General features: G+C 40.2%; 1 protein-coding gene across 2 annotated transcripts; it reads left to right on the top strand.

The window, feature by feature from the left end:
• The first annotated feature begins 294 nt into the window (after positions 1-294).
• Positions 295-15,280, top strand: LOC135522477 (dual specificity protein kinase Ttk-like). 2 transcript variants are annotated; one of them, XM_064948771.1, is made up of 24 exons: positions 295-989; positions 2,402-2,624; positions 3,151-3,257; positions 3,758-3,901; positions 4,267-4,339; positions 4,466-4,550; positions 5,111-5,214; positions 5,302-5,383; positions 5,585-5,693; positions 5,888-6,110; positions 6,247-6,353; positions 6,471-6,614; positions 6,839-7,005; positions 7,235-7,374; positions 7,832-7,964; positions 8,163-8,255; positions 8,482-8,639; positions 9,362-9,513; positions 9,656-9,780; positions 9,890-9,964; positions 10,107-10,283; positions 10,398-10,497; positions 10,623-10,708; positions 10,795-15,280. In XM_064948771.1, exons 1-24 carry the CDS (start codon positions 902-904, stop codon positions 10,879-10,881), a joined length of 2,982 nt encoding a protein of 993 aa, XP_064804843.1. In that variant the 5' UTR covers positions 295-901; the 3' UTR covers positions 10,882-15,280. The 2 variants fall into 2 exon arrangements, with proteins under 2 accessions (XP_064804843.1, XP_064804844.1); XM_064948772.1 differs by having other exon boundaries at positions 6,839-6,981.
• Positions 15,281-15,646: the final 366 nt, after the last annotated feature.

A 15,646-nucleotide genomic window follows, 5' to 3' on the forward strand; every position in this document is an offset into this window, starting at 1 on the left:
AGATGATGTGGAACTAAAGCCGGGGCAAGAGACACCCTCAGCATTGCTGTGCTTTGGTATGCATTTGTCTTCTGCCCCCCAATGGTAGAACACATCATAGGACTTTGGCTTTATTTGTCTTCCCTGAACGAGCTGTTATGTGAAATGTAATAAGCTAAAACAAAACAGTATTTGGTTAATAAAAGCATAAATGTCATCCAGGCAAACTGGATTTATTAAGGCCAACTAATTAGGGCACCCCGTAGCCCACTAACACATTGCAATATTGCAGGGATCATCAACTATATTCAGGTCCGCACGATTTCTAATTGAACCCTTGGAACGGATGGTCAGATGGCCGGAGTCCCGGAGCATAATTTCAAATAATTTTCATCGAAATGGGAAGAGTTTTTCGAATATTTGGGGGCGTAGTCAACCATACAAACTGACGAAGTAATTGGAAGTGGTGATTTTTAAACTCAGTGTGTTATGAACAGACAGACGTTTTTTTGTAATGAAGTATAATTCTTTCACGTGAAAGTACATTTGTAGAAAATGTGAGATTCGTTTTAATCTAATGTACGGTGTAAAACAAAAAGTGATTTGGATTGCTTTTTAGCTTTGCACTTCTTTGTGCTCCGCAACGACCCGTAGCTAACTTGATAGAGCTAACTTTATTAGCTAAGCTAGCTTTGCTTTGGCCAGACAATATGCAGATGGTTAGATACCTAAGGGCGTTAACTTAGCTACACATATCCCAACCAGCTGGTTATTTACACCAGGGTCCGTTTTCTGCGTGTTAATTCACACATCAGAAGTATATATCGCACTATAGCTTAGATGTCATATTTGTGTGTATAGATAGCTAGGCTCACAGTCAGTAACGTTAGCTGCCTCAACATATTAGCTACATTCTGCAGAGATGTTGGAGGAGCATACAGACAGACAGCACCAACTTGCCATGTTATGTCAGAAGCTCGACCGAATTAAAACAAGATATCTAATCGAAGGTAATAACACGTTTTCATACGTTCCATGGCGAAGACAAAATGCGTCATATATTGTAAATAATGATATGCCCGTATATCAGACCACTACGTTTGCAAATACAGTATCAGTCAAAAGTTTGAACACCTACTCATTCCAGCGTTGTCTTTGTATCACTATTTTCTACATTGTAGAATAATAGTGAAGACAAACTATGACATCACACATGGAATCATGTAGTAACCAAAACTGTAAAATGTGAGATTCTTTGAAGTAGCCACCCTTTGCCTTGATGACAGCTTTGTACATTTTTGGCATTATCTCAACCAGCTTTATGAGGGAGTCACCTGGAATTCAATTCAGGTGTTCATTGTTAAGTTAATTTATTGAATTTCATTCCTTAATGCATTTGAGCCAATCAGTTGTGTTGTGACAAGTCAATACGGAACATTTCAAGAACTAAAAGTTTCTTCAAGTGTAGTAGCAAAAAACATCAAGCTCTATGATGAAACTGTCTCTCATGAGGACCACCACAGGAAAGGAAGACCCCGAGTTACCTCTGCTGCAAAGGATAAGTTCATTAGAGTTAACTGCACCTCAGATTGCAGCCCAAATAAATACTTTACAGCGTTCAAGTAACAGACACATCTCAACATCAACTGTTCAGAGGAGACTGCGTGAATCAGGCCTTCATGGTCGAATTGCTGCATAGAAACCACTACTAAAGGACACCAATAAGAAGAAGAGACTTGCTAGGGCCAAGAAACACGAGTGCTGGAAATCTGTCCTTTGGTCTGATGAGTCCAAATTTGAGATTTTTGGTTCCAGCTGCTGTGTCTTTGTGCGACAGAGTAGGTGAACAAATTTTCTTTGCATGTGTGGGAACCACACATGAATTGCGTGAATTTCGATATGCAATCCCATCTGGTTTGCGCTTAGTGGGACTATCATTTGTTTTTCAACAGGACAATGACCCAACACACCTACAGGCTGTGTGAGGGCTATTTGACCAAGAAGGAGAGTGATGGAGTGCTGCATCCACAATCACCTGACCTCAACCCAATTCAATGGTTTGGGATGAGTTGGACCGCTGAGTGAAGGAAAAGCAGCCAACAAGTGCTCAGCATATGTGGCAACTCCTTCAAGACTGTTAGAAAAGCATTACTCATGAAGCCGGTTGAGAGAATGCCAAGAGTGTGCAAAGCTGTCAACAAGGCAAAGGGTGGCTACTTTGAAGAATATTAAGTATTTTTATTGCTAAAACATTTGGTTACTACATGATTCCGTATGTGTTAATTCATAGTTTTGATGTCTTGACTATTATTCTACAATATAGTAAACAATAAAGAGAAACCAGTGAATGACTAGGTGTGTCAACTTTTGATTGGTACTGTAAATGGTCACCCACTGTCTTTTTCCTTGCATTTTCATGCAGATGAAACTGATAATATCAACCAGGCCATTGGCTCAAATTCCCCTGAAACGTGTCTCGCATATCTGATGGACTTGGAGAAGAAAGGAGACCCTCACTTGGATCCTAGTCATCTCACAAAGCTTACAGACTTCTATACCCGTGTATTCTCAACTATGCCACTGGGAAAACACTGCAAAAATGAGAGCTATGCCAGAATGCTGGTCAGATTTGCAGAGCTGAATGTGTGAGTGATCCGTGATCATACTTTTCCATGAGAGGGTTGAGCCTTGTTTTGCAACATCTTCCTCTGTGATTGTACTTTAGCTACATAAGTTAAAAATACAATGTGTATGGTGTATTAATAATATTTAAAGTGGCAATCTGGGATTCGGGAAAACAACAAAGTTGGCGCCCTGACACTCTTTGGTTAGCAGCTGAGGGATAAGGTTAGAGAAATTTAACCACTCAAATTCATGGATGCAAGGACTGACCATCCATGAGTTCAAAATGATAGTTTTATCCATGTTTTGAAGCTATTCAGTCTTTGTTTACAATTACATGGTTTACAAATAAGTTTAGATGTTGGGTTCTGATGGATTACGACAGTTGAACTAAGCTCATAGTAAATGTATTTTCTTCCAAAAATCAATGGCTAATTTCCTAGTTTAAATCCAAAAAATGAATGTACCAATCCCAGATTGCCCATTTGAAAAGAGCTCTTTTTAGTATTTAGTTTAGGTCTGTCAAATGAGTCCTTTAATATCTTTCAGAATCCAAGACACCAATGGGGCAGAGGACAACTTCAATGTTGCGACTACACACTGCCAGGATTTTGCTTTTGTCCACATTGCACACGCTCAGTTTGAACTGTCTCAAGGTAGAGAGATGCACAACAATCTTAGGTTTGACTGTCGTAGATGATTTCTACACACAGATGACACAATTTGGGTTATTTACTCAACTTTCGCTGCATGGATTTACCAGCTTTCTCATATTGATAAATACTCAGACACCCATAGCAACTATTGTATCTCTAACATCTTATTTATTTACTGACGATACATGCATCAGTCCAATCTGTGAAGCTCACATTCAGAAACTCCATAATGCTGCAGTAAAGTACTATTGGTAGGTAGCCTAGTGGTTAGAGCGTTGGGCCAGTAACCGAAAGGTTGCTAGATTGAATACCTGAGCTGACAAGGTAAACATCTGTCATTCTGCCCCTGAACAAGGCAGTTAACCCACTCTTTCCCGGTGAGCTGTCATTGTAAATAAGAATTTGTTCTTAAATTACTTGCCTAGTTAAATAAATTAAAACGTCTAGTCAGTAAGTTTATTTTTTATTATGTATATATTTTTACTCCCCCATCTCAAAAGGCAACACAAAGAAAAGTACTTGGATACTTCAGAGGGCCATTGAACTGAGTGCCAAACCCAACGACCTGCTGGAGGCTGCTATGCAGAACTTGACTTTGGGCAAAGCAGAACTTCTTTTCTCTGAGGATAAGGAAAATGTACCAGGTTTGTTTTTTTATTAACCTGAAGACCATTGGAGCGGCAGGTAGCCTAGTGGTTAGAGCATTGGACTAGTAACCAAAAGGTTGCAAGATTGAATCCCTGAGCTGACAAGGTAAAAATCTGTCGTTCTGCCCTTGAACAAGGCAGTTAACCCACAGTTCCTAGGCTGTCATTGAAAATATGTTCTTAACTGATTTGCCTAGTTAAATAAAGGTAAAAAAATCTTGATTTATATAATAAATAAATACATGACCATGTTTCTTCAGCCGAGATTTTTTTAAATGCAATCACAGCTTTTATGCTACTTTAGTGTACTAGTACTGTATATTAATTGTCTTAATGTTTTGTCAAAACTATTGTTTCTTCAGTCTCAACTTATAATACACATGGTTCTGCGACATGGTTCGGCGACTTGCAGCTTTCCAGTATTTTTTCTTCGGGGTAAAAGAAGTGTTTTGTTTTTTACAGTTCCAAGTTCTCACACCAAGCTTCTCTTTTTGTTTTGCTTTACATTCTTCTATTCTTTCTCATGAAAAACAATTGACACATGTCTTCTCATTCTCTTAGAACAATGGAACCACGGAATGGACCCCAAGAGGACAAGGTTCCAGCTTGGAGGTCTGGTTCTCAACGAAAGAGAGCCGTTGGCATGGTTAGTTTTTATTAGTAGTAGTGTTGGGGTGGGGGGGTGGGGGTGGTGGTAATTGATACAGTTACATATCGCAATATTTTTTGGCACAATATTGTATCAATACTTTGACAAGTATCGATTGTTTTTTGTTAGGTAGCATTTGCTAGTGCTAGTTGGCTGTACCTACGGATACTTTTCATCCTATAGCTTGTTCTCCATATTATTTTTTAATAGTGAGCCAACATCTTGTCTCATCTTGTCAGCCCTTTTTTTCATGACTGATCAAAACTAGTATTTTTTTATTATGGCTCTCTCTTGTCTCTGCAGCAGACATATAGTGAGGGTTATGTTTGGAACATCAAATCGCAATTAAATCACAGTATCGAATCAGAATGCATATAGAATTGTGAGAATCGCAATACATACCGTATCGGTACCTAAGTATCGTGAGAATATCATAATATCATAATATCATATTGTGAGGTGCTTGGCAATTACCACCCCTAGTTTTAAATAAAGTAGTTTGTCTATCACTTCTCTGGTTTTAAATAATATTCTGTTCCTTATTATCCTGCCTCTAGGCAGGGAGAGAGAGCAGTAGACTACAGGCAATCTCAGAAATGGATGATGACAGTGATGGAAGACAAGTGAAGATGGAGGCTCTCATCTCAAGTAGCTTGTCCAGGTAAGCATTCTTTACCAATGTCAAGGGAACACTATCAGAACACACAGGATTACAAAGCCTAAACTGATGAATGGAACTTTGTTTTAGGCAAACTTCTGGTTCAAGTGCGATGTTATCCTTGTCCTCGGCCAAAAAGCGTGTTGAAGATGGGGATTTCCTCAATCTAAAGGTTTGTGAATGAAAATCCCCACCTTTTCAGTTGTAATTATAGATTGTTTAAGAATTTTCTAATGCCTGGTCCAACTGTTTACAATTATATACAATAACATGAAGAGCAGAGCATAGTAAAGTGACATCTTACATAATCTTATTTTAAAGACTGGAGTTGATTGGGACAGTCATATATATCATTGTTGATTTGCTCTCTCAGACACCTATCATTACCCCTGAGCCACGCCCATGGAAGGACATGGGAACTGTGGACTCCACCACTACACTGCTGCACAGGCAAGATAGGAGAGATGACACCAGGATGGAAGGTATGTACCTTTACATTGAAGTGAAACCATTTTGGCCTAGTTGTTGACGGTGCAAAAAAGCTTGTTTAGTGAGAAGCATTAGTTGGCGCACACCAACATATTCATAGAGGTGCGCACTAACGAAATGGTAAACTTGGGGAAAAAATTTATTCTCACGCATATCGAGTTTATGTTCTCTGCTGTTTCAATTGTAGATACCACTGACAATATAAACCAGATAATTGGTTCCAACTCCCCTGAGGCTTGCCGGATGTATCTGACCAAGCTGGAGAAGAGGGGCAATCCTCAGACAGACACCAACCTTCTCCTGAAGCTGAAGGACAGCTATTCCAGAGTCTTTTCCAGACTGCCATTGGGAATGTACAGCAACAGTGAGAGCTATGCCAAGATGCTGGTCCGATATGCTGAACTCAAAGGGTGAGTGTACTTCAGGATGTTTTGGGGTATAAAAAAAACCCTGCATATATTCACATACGTTATCCAGTGTTCTAGAATTGGTTTTATGACTGTATAAAAAATTTTTTTTTTTTTTTTTTTTAAATGTCCTCCGTAGCATTGATGATCCAGATGATGCTCGGGACAACTTCATCGTTGCGAGATCCAACTGCAAAAGCTTTGCCTTTGTGCACATAGCACATGCTCAGTTTGAGGTTGCTCAAGGTAGATTGCTCTTTTTTATTTTTATTTTACATAAATGATTGTGCATAATATATGGTTTAGACACTGAACATTTATATTTTAGTGCTAAAGAGATTTTTGTTCATATTCTTCCAAAAGGTCAGGTCACGAAAGGCACGTCAATACTACAGAAAGCCCTCCAGGTGAACGCAAAGCCCACTGAACTAATTGAGACTGCAATGCAGAAACTAAAAGCTGGGAATTACCAGTTTCTCCCCGCAGAAGACAGAGAGAGTCTCCCAGGTAGGTTTCATTTAAATTTAGTCAATTATGCTGTATGTCTTGGTGGTGTTCATTAGGGCATGGAATGGAAAACGGAGTCCCTCTCTGTTTTTTCCTGTTTGGTACCTAATGAACATGACCCTGTTCATCCTGACTACAAAGGGATAACGGATTCAAGCTTAAAGCTTGCAAACCTGATGTAAGTTTTAGTTGAATAGATTCCTTATGTGTGTTTCTTTTTTTAGAGCCACTGTCTCATGGGTCATTGAGTCTGTCAAACTATGGTAGAGAGAGGGAGCCGGAGATTCCCACCCGTTTACCTCTGAGCCAGACCCAGCCCAAACCCTCTAGCATGGAGTTGTCTTCAGGGTGGAAAATACCAGCCCATGTAAGCAGAGTCGTGTCTCCAGAGGTTTGGCTTTCCATTTTATTTTTGGGGTAACAACTATTTTATCAACATGGAAGTTGCTGGCATCAAATTCCATTTTAGTTTGTTCATTCTTATGACTGAGTTAAAACCTCTCTCTTTTTGCCTCTGTTTTGACACTCTTAACACTTATATTTTTGTTTTCTTTTGGGTTCTTCTATTTTAACCTCCTGAGTTTAACGTTGTGTGTGTGTGTGTGTTTGGTCGTCATCAGGAGAAGATCACCCCTCCTGATTGCACGCCCATTCCACGTCTGGTGGACTCTCTACCCACCCTGTCACTTCCTCTCCCGTCCAGACTCAACCCACCCGTCGCCTGCCAGATGCCCAACTACAAAGACACCAGGGCCAACAGGTGAGGGGCTGGATAGGACATGTATATAACATAACAGCTCTTGTACAATGATCCTAATCACCATAATCGAATGATTCTATTTCAGCTCTTGAGATATTAGGAAATGGTATTGTCAGTGTTGGGGAAGCTAATCTGAAAAGATGGTTTATCACGCTACCAATTACTTCCCATTGCAAGAAGTTGAGCTACATTAAAGCTGCCCTCAAGAAAAATATAGTTGAACTAAAGTTACTTTGAGAACTACCTTGTGGAAAAATTATCATATTTAAATCTGAACTGTCATAATGCAAATTTAAGACTGTCATCCATACTGTGACATGGCGTAAGTAACATTCGCGGCAGACAGTGTAGTGAGATCTGTGAGTGCATTTAGTCTTGGAATCCAGAGGAAAGATGGGAAGCAGTGATGTCAAAGAAAGTCCTCTTTTTTTGCATTTGAATTCCCCTCTCCTCACAGTTACTTTACCCCCGGGGTCAAGAGGAACTCCCCAAATGCGGGTCCTCTTTCAGCAGCCCATAAAGCCGGCCCTGCCCAGCAGCAGCCGTGCACCCCCCTCAGCCAGGTGTCCTATGCCCAACAGACCCACCAGGTAAACCACAAATGCCATCCATGGGATTTCCCTGATCACTTGACCTGAACAGGCAAAACGCAGTCAGGTCAGGAGGAACTAAGTCATGGCCCTAGTTATGTTCTCTTTTTGTGAGTTTTCTGTTTAAATTATAGGCCTATTGTCAAATGAAATGTGGACTTTATGGTTGAATGACTCTGCACTTGTCTGTTACTTCAGAGTTCTGCCGCTGCTCTCTCAAACGAGTCCATTGTGATAAAGGGCAAACGGTTCCTCGTCCTGAAGATGATTGGCCGAGGTGGATCCAGTAAGGTAGGGGTTAGTTGTCTTCTTCATTAGGGCACAATGTAACAAAAGCTCTCATAACATTGTGCAACGGAAAACAAAAAACAGACTTACTTGCTGGACAATTTAAGATGGTACTTCCCTGTTTCAATTGGTTTGAAAACTGAAGATACCAGGGAAGTACTACAGGTGTTTTGTGGGCTAATTGGATGTTTTTTCAGCTGGTTTGATGGTAGGGTCTCTGTCTTTTCAGGTGTACCAGGTTCTGGACCAACGTAATCAGCTGTTTGCTGTGAAGTATGTGAACCTGGAGGAGGCCGATGCCCAGACAGTGGAGAGCTACAAGAACGAGATAGAGCATCTCAATCGCCTGCAGCAGTACAGTGATCAGATCATCAAGCTGTATGATTAGTGAGTGTTCACTACTCTGACTTATTCAGCTAGGGTACATTTATTATATTTTTTGATAAATGGATACACATACGTATACATCCAAAACATAAGAAAAACTTGTGGTATTGGTACGTACATAAAAATAAAATACACATGGCCTAAATAAAATTAAGAATAACACAACGTATTTCAAATGTGTTTGTTTTTTTACCCCATTTTCGTGATGTCCAATTGGTAGTTAAGATCTTGTCTCATCAATCTTGTATCAACTCCCCAACGGGAGAGGCGAAGGTTGAGTCATGCGACCCCGAAACATGACCCGCAAAGCTGCACTGCTTCTTAACACCTGCTCGTTTAACCTTGAAGCCAGCTGCACCAATGTGTCAGAGGAAACAGTTCTACTGACGAGTGAAGTCAGCTTGCAGGCGCCCACCACAAGGAGTCGCTAGAGCGCGATGAGCCAAGGAAAGCCCCCCGGCAAAAACCCTCCCCTAACCCGGAAGACGCTGGGCCAATTGTGCGCCGCCCTATGGGACTCCCGGTCACGTCTGGCTGTGACACAGCCTGGGATCGATCCCCAGGCTGTAGTAACGCCTGAACACTGCGATGCAGTGCCTTAGACCACTGTGCCACTCGGGAGGCCCCGACACAACGTATTTTGATTGTGGTCCTCTGTTCCATCCCACTATACATGTCATGTGATTCCCAGTGAGCAGTGCCTTTTATCTCTTTTATTCCAGTGAAATAACCAACAGCTACATCTACATGCTGATGGAATGTGGTAACCTGGACCTCAGCACTTGGCTACGCAACCGTAAAACTGTCAACCCGCTGGAGAGGAAGTTATACTGGAAGAATATGCTGGAGGCAGTCCAGACCATCCACAAACAGGGTTATTATCTCTCCATCTATCTTGAACTCTGTATCTCTCTTCATCAGTATCCCTTATGTTTTCTAAGTTCCTCATACCCAAGCATTGCAGTCTCTATGACAAGCCTTTTAACTTTTTTCTGTAATTTTTTTTTTGTGTGTAGGTATTGTCCATAGTGACTTGAAGCCAGCCAATTTTGTGATTGTGAATGCCTCGCTGAAATTGATCGACTTTGGCATTGCAAGCCGCATCCAGCCTGATGTGACAAGCATTATGAAAGATTCTCAGGTAAGAGCACAACCCCCATCTTCAACTGTAGTTAATAATGTATGTATACATAACCAGAAGCTTTCCAGAATAAGGATATTGATCTTCAAGAAAAAAATCCTAAACACAGGTTGGGACCTTGAACTACATGCCCCCTGAAGCCATCAAAGACACTTCATCCCAGCCAGGGAAGGCAAGCTCTAAGGTTGCGCTGATGTCCCTTCCTTCTTATCCAAAACAATGTATTTTTAATACATGCATATTCCATATGGACTCAAGTATATCAATGTTGGAAGATTATGCATGTTTAATGATGTATAATGAATCTCTGTTGATTTGATTCATAGATTAGTACTAAAGGTGATGTGTGGTCCCTTGGTTGCATCATGTATTGCATGACCTATGGGAAGACTCCATTCCAGACCATCACCAACCAGATCACCAAGCTACACGCCATCATTGACCCGACCCATGAGATGGAGTTCCCTGACATTGCAGAGAAGGATCTGCTGGATGTGTTGAAGGTGAGCGATTCCATTCATTCTGCAATGTATTGGCTTTTTGGTTGAGTTTTGATTTAGTGTGAATTACATGGATAAATGGGATCTGGTGGGTTATGTTTTTTTTCCTACCACCAGAGGTGCTTGGTACGAAACCCAAGAGAGCGGATTTCCATCGCGGAGCTGCTGGAGCATCCATACCTAAAGCTTCAGTCTCAGCAACAGTCACCTGTGCCAGGTACATAAACGCGCACACATTATGCATATTTATACCTCATACCTGCCATAATACCAAGTGTTTTTATGTATTTTTAAATAAGAAAAATGATTGCACCAACTTTCATTTTGTCTGCCTCCTTTCAGCACCTCCTGACAATAATGATCTGAAGAGGATCCTCAACGAGCTCGCTGCCTTACAGTCTCCCAACAGCATTGCCAGGGCTGCTAATGTAAGCATGACAATGTGGAATTTCCAATAATAATTGTCTTATCGTCGTTTGCTTTAACTGACTGGCGTCTTCTCTGCAATCGACAGAATTTGGCGAAAATGTGCAACAGTGGTCGGAAACTGGACGCTGCAGGGTGTGTAAAGTCATCCAGCCATCTCAACTGGAAGATGTAGATGGCTCCACTGATGGCCTAAAAAAATCCAAAGGGGTCAGCAGATGGGACTTAATTCCTAGCCTAAGTCGAGCACAACTTCAGCACAACCTGAAAAAGACATGCTGTTTGGCAGTACACTGGCCCTGTTTGAATACTTTGAAAATGTTTCCTTCCCCCTTTTAAAGTCATCACTGATCTGTCATGTCTGGAATGGTGAAAGCTATGATGTGGAACCTTTGCTTTTATTCTATCCAAGTATGTTAGATCAGTGATAACACAGAGGATGGGAGGAAAGAAGGAAGCATTTGAACTGTTTTCAAGCAGGGTCCATAAATGCCCTAAAGAGCTCTACCATCTCCATGTTTTATTCTCTCATGTCTTCATGACTTCCCCTTGCTCGCATCTTGAAGGATACGGATCTATACTTTTCTTTTTAAGATGGACACTTTTTTTGTGTTTCTTTACTTTGCACATTTTACTGTACTCTCAAATATGTAACTACAAAACAAATGCTCAACAAATGAACTAGCTAACTGTATTATTAATGTTTATTTCTTTCAGCTGTCAATTTCATCTGTAGTTATTTATAGCTGTGTGTATATACAGTTGAAGTCGGAAGTTTACAAACATGTTAGCCAAATACATTTACACTCAGTTTTTCACAATTCCTGACGTTTAATCCTAGTAAAAATTCCCTGTCTTAGGTCAGTTAGGATCACCACTTTATTTTAAGAATGTGAAATGTCAAAAAGAGCGATTTATTTATTTCAGCTTTTATTTCAGCTTTTATTTTTCATCACACAGAAGTTTACATACACACAATTAGTATTTGGTAGCATTGCCTTTAAATTGTTTAACTTGGGTCAAATGTTTTGGGTAGCCTTCCACAAGCTTCCCACAATAAGTTGGGTGAATTTTGGCCCATTCCTCCTGACAGAGCTGGTGTAACTGAGTCAGGTTTGTAGGCCTCCTTAATCACACATGCTTTTTCAGTTCTGCCCACAAATTTTCTGTAGGATTGCAGTCAGAGCTTTGTGGTGGCCACTCCAATACCTTGACTTTGTTGTCCTTAAGCCATTTTGCCACAACTTTGGAAGTATGCTTGTGGTCATTGTCCATTTGGAAGACCCATTTGTGACCAAACTTTAACTTCCTGACTGATGTCTTGAGATGTTGCTTCAATATATCCACATCATTTTCCTTGCCATCTATTTTGTGAAGTGCACCAGTCCCTCCTGCAGCAAAGCACCACTACAACATGATGCAACCGTGCTTCACGGTTGGGATGGTGTTCTTCGACTTGCATGCTTCCCTCTTTTTCTTCCAAACATAAGGATGGTCATTATGGCCAAACAGTTATATTTTTGTTTCATCAGACCGACCAGAGGACATTTCTCCAAGAAGTACAATCTTTGTCCCCATGTGCAGTTGCAAACCGTAGTCTGGCTTTTTTATGGCGGTTTTGGAGCAGTGGCTTTTTCCTTGCTGAGTGGCCTTTCAGGTTATGTTGATATAGGACTCGTTTCTCACATTGGATATAGATACTTTTGTACCCGTTTCCTCCATCTTCACAAGGTCCTTTGCTGTTCTGGGATTGATTTGCACTTTTTGCACCAAAGTACGACAGAGCATGTCTCCTTCCTGAGCGGTATGACGGCTGCATGGTCCCATGGTGTTTATACTTGCATACTATTGTTTGTACATATGACTGTGGTACCTTCAGGCATTTGGAAATTGCTCCCAAGGATGAACAAGACTGGTGGATGTCTACAATTTTTGTTTGGCTTTTTTCTTTTGATTTTCCCATAATGTCAAGCAAAGAAGCACTGAGTTTGAAGGTAGGCCTTGAAATACATCCACAGGTACACCTCCAATTGACTCAAATGATGTCAATTAGCCTATCAGAAGCTTCTAAATTAATTTTCTGGAATTTTCCAAGCTGTTTAAAGGCACAGTCAACTTAGTGTGTGTAAACTTCTGACCCACTGCAATTGTGATACAGTCTGTAAACAGTTGTTGGAAAAATAACTTGTCATGCACAAAGTAGATGTCCGAACTGACTTGCCAAAACTAGTTTGTTAACAAAAAAATTGTGGAGTGGTTGAAAAATGAGTTTTAATGACTCCAACCAAATTGAATGTAAACTTCTGACTTCAACTGTGTATGTGTGTATGTATGTATGTATATATATATATATATATATATATATAATACTTGCACTGGTAGGATACAAATAACTGGAAGTCTTGAATGAATTATAAGTGAAGCTGCTGAGAGGAGGAATGTTATGTGGGGGTGATAACCTGCTCTGACAATATAAGATGGGCTGATTTCAGTGTATGGTAATAATGCTGTCTCAAATTGATATCAAAACCAGCCAAAGGATTTCAGCACCAGATCAGCGAGAGCTTTGAATACTGCATGCACCATTTTCTAATACCTCCACCAGCATGACTGTTCCATGCTCTTCATGACACCAGACATATTACTCTCTTTTTTTCCACCTTTTGCACCCAGGAATGGTTTTCACTAGATAGCACAGCAACAAAGTCAAAATTAGCTTTTGTAAAAATTCATGAAAAACAAAAATGTGCTTTTTGGACTTTAAGGTCAGCAGTGTATTTAATTAGTAGACTTTTTACCTAAGCACAGTCCTTAACTTGGGCAGGAGCTCACTGGAAATGAGTAAAGGATTTTATTCTGCTAGAGTCCCTGAGCCTCCTATAGAATATTATCTCAAAATTATTGAGTTCCTGCACCTAAATATAAATGAGTACCGGCACGTACAGTATTTCAGGCCAAGTCAAGCACTGGCCTTTATAGTCAGGTAAATTTCATAGCAAGCAGTGGGGAGGGGGTAGGAAAACAAAAGGGATATATGGTATATATTGACAATAATAAATTTTATTTGGCAGATGCCTTTCAGGACACTCAAGGACATCTTACATAAAAATCTGGTACTGTACATTAAATCTATTTAATTTAGGTCTATGTAATGACTTAGAATTTTGCTTTATTATTTACAGGGAAAATACAAAAACATAGTTTTTAAAATTATCAGCTTATTTTTAGAATAATGGCCAGGTTCTGACACGTGTCACTTCACACTTGTACCATGTGCAGTGAACAGTAGCTATTGCTGTGTAGGCTACACATCGTTAGCTAGACTCACAAGGCTAGCAAAAACAAGTGGCCAAACAAAGCTCACTGTTCAATGTTTTCAAGAGGCAGTGTATAGAAGATGATGTTGGAGCATGTGTCAAGTCATTTGATATCAGTGATTTTGCCATGAAGGACCTCCAGTCCCTCTATATCAATCACTGATTGCATTGATCTAATCGAGGGCCTTAAAGACAGTTTCAGTACATTCAGAGGCAATGATCAGCACTACAATGCTGTTTTTCTTCAGCACTTTTAGAAATCATGAAACACTCTTCTCCACTTCGACTTGCACTCCCTCCCTCGGCAGAAAAATTACTCTGATTTGCCTCACAGGTAATAGGCTACAACAACTGGCCTATTACCAGTGTTTTCATATTGCCTAGTTTGAGACTCAAGTTTCGAAATATGAGGGACTCTACATTATATTAAGGGGAAGGCCTACATTAAGAAAGTCAGACCTCTTATTGCAATTGAAAATAGGAAAGTGCATGAAACAATATTTCCAGTCAGTGTAAATAGCTCATTTGTAATGTAATTTAATTGGAAATATCTTTGCCCTGTGCTTTTCCACCGATGCACTATAGTTAGGCCCTATAGGCTATTGATAATTTAATTGATATCACACAATACATCGTCGGTGCACTTGATCTCTTGCGCCCAGCAGACAATTGCACTCGGCTTGCATTTTGATTCATAAGGTGATCTCGACTAAGAAAAGGTCGTGGACCACTGTTCTAGTCTATAAAGGCTATGGCCTATTATTATTTATAAGCTGGGTGGTTTGAGCCCTGAATGCTGACTGGCTGACAGCCGTGGTATATCAGACCGTATACCACGGGTATGACAAAGCATTTATTTTTACTGCTCTACTTAGGTTGGTAGCCAGATTATAATAGCAATAAGGCATCTCGGGGCTTTGTGGTATATGGCCAATATACCATGGCTAAAGTCGGTATCCAGGTACTCTGCGTTGTGTCATGCCAAGAACAGTCCTTAGCCGTGGTATATTGGCAATATACCACACCCCCTCGTGCCTTATTGCTTAAGTGTATTAGCATACTCTTAGGTTATTATCTAAGTTTCCTTTAATGGTGTTTTAATATGCAGCATGTAACCTAACACAAAGCTGATCTAATTTGATTGGCCTTCTTGCCAGTGATTAACACTAGAAAAGCCTGCCCTCTCTGGACCCACCTTTCGGGCTAATGATGTGTCTTTTCAACATGCTAGCAGTCTAATAAACACAGTGCATTCGGGATGTATTCAGACCCCTTGACTTTTTCAAAAATGTTGTTATGTTACAGCCTTATTCTAAAGTGTATTAAATATTTTTCCCCCTCATCAATCTACACACAATACTCCATAATGACAAAGCAAAAACAGGTTTTTAGACATTTTTGAAAAAAAAAAAATATATATATATATATATATATATATATATATGTATTTATATAACATTTACATAAGTATTCAGACCCTTAACTCAGTACTTTGTTGAAGAACCTTTGGCAGCAATTACAACCTTGAGTTTCTTGGGTATGACGCTACAAGCTTGGCACACCTGTATTTAGGGAGTTTCTCCCATTCTTCTCTGCAGATCCTCTCAAGCTCTGTCAGGTTTG

This window comes from Oncorhynchus masou, chromosome 30, assembly GCF_036934945.1.
Source record: "Oncorhynchus masou masou isolate Uvic2021 chromosome 30, UVic_Omas_1.1, whole genome shotgun sequence".
Lineage (NCBI taxonomy): Eukaryota > Metazoa > Chordata > Actinopteri > Salmoniformes > Salmonidae > Oncorhynchus > Oncorhynchus masou.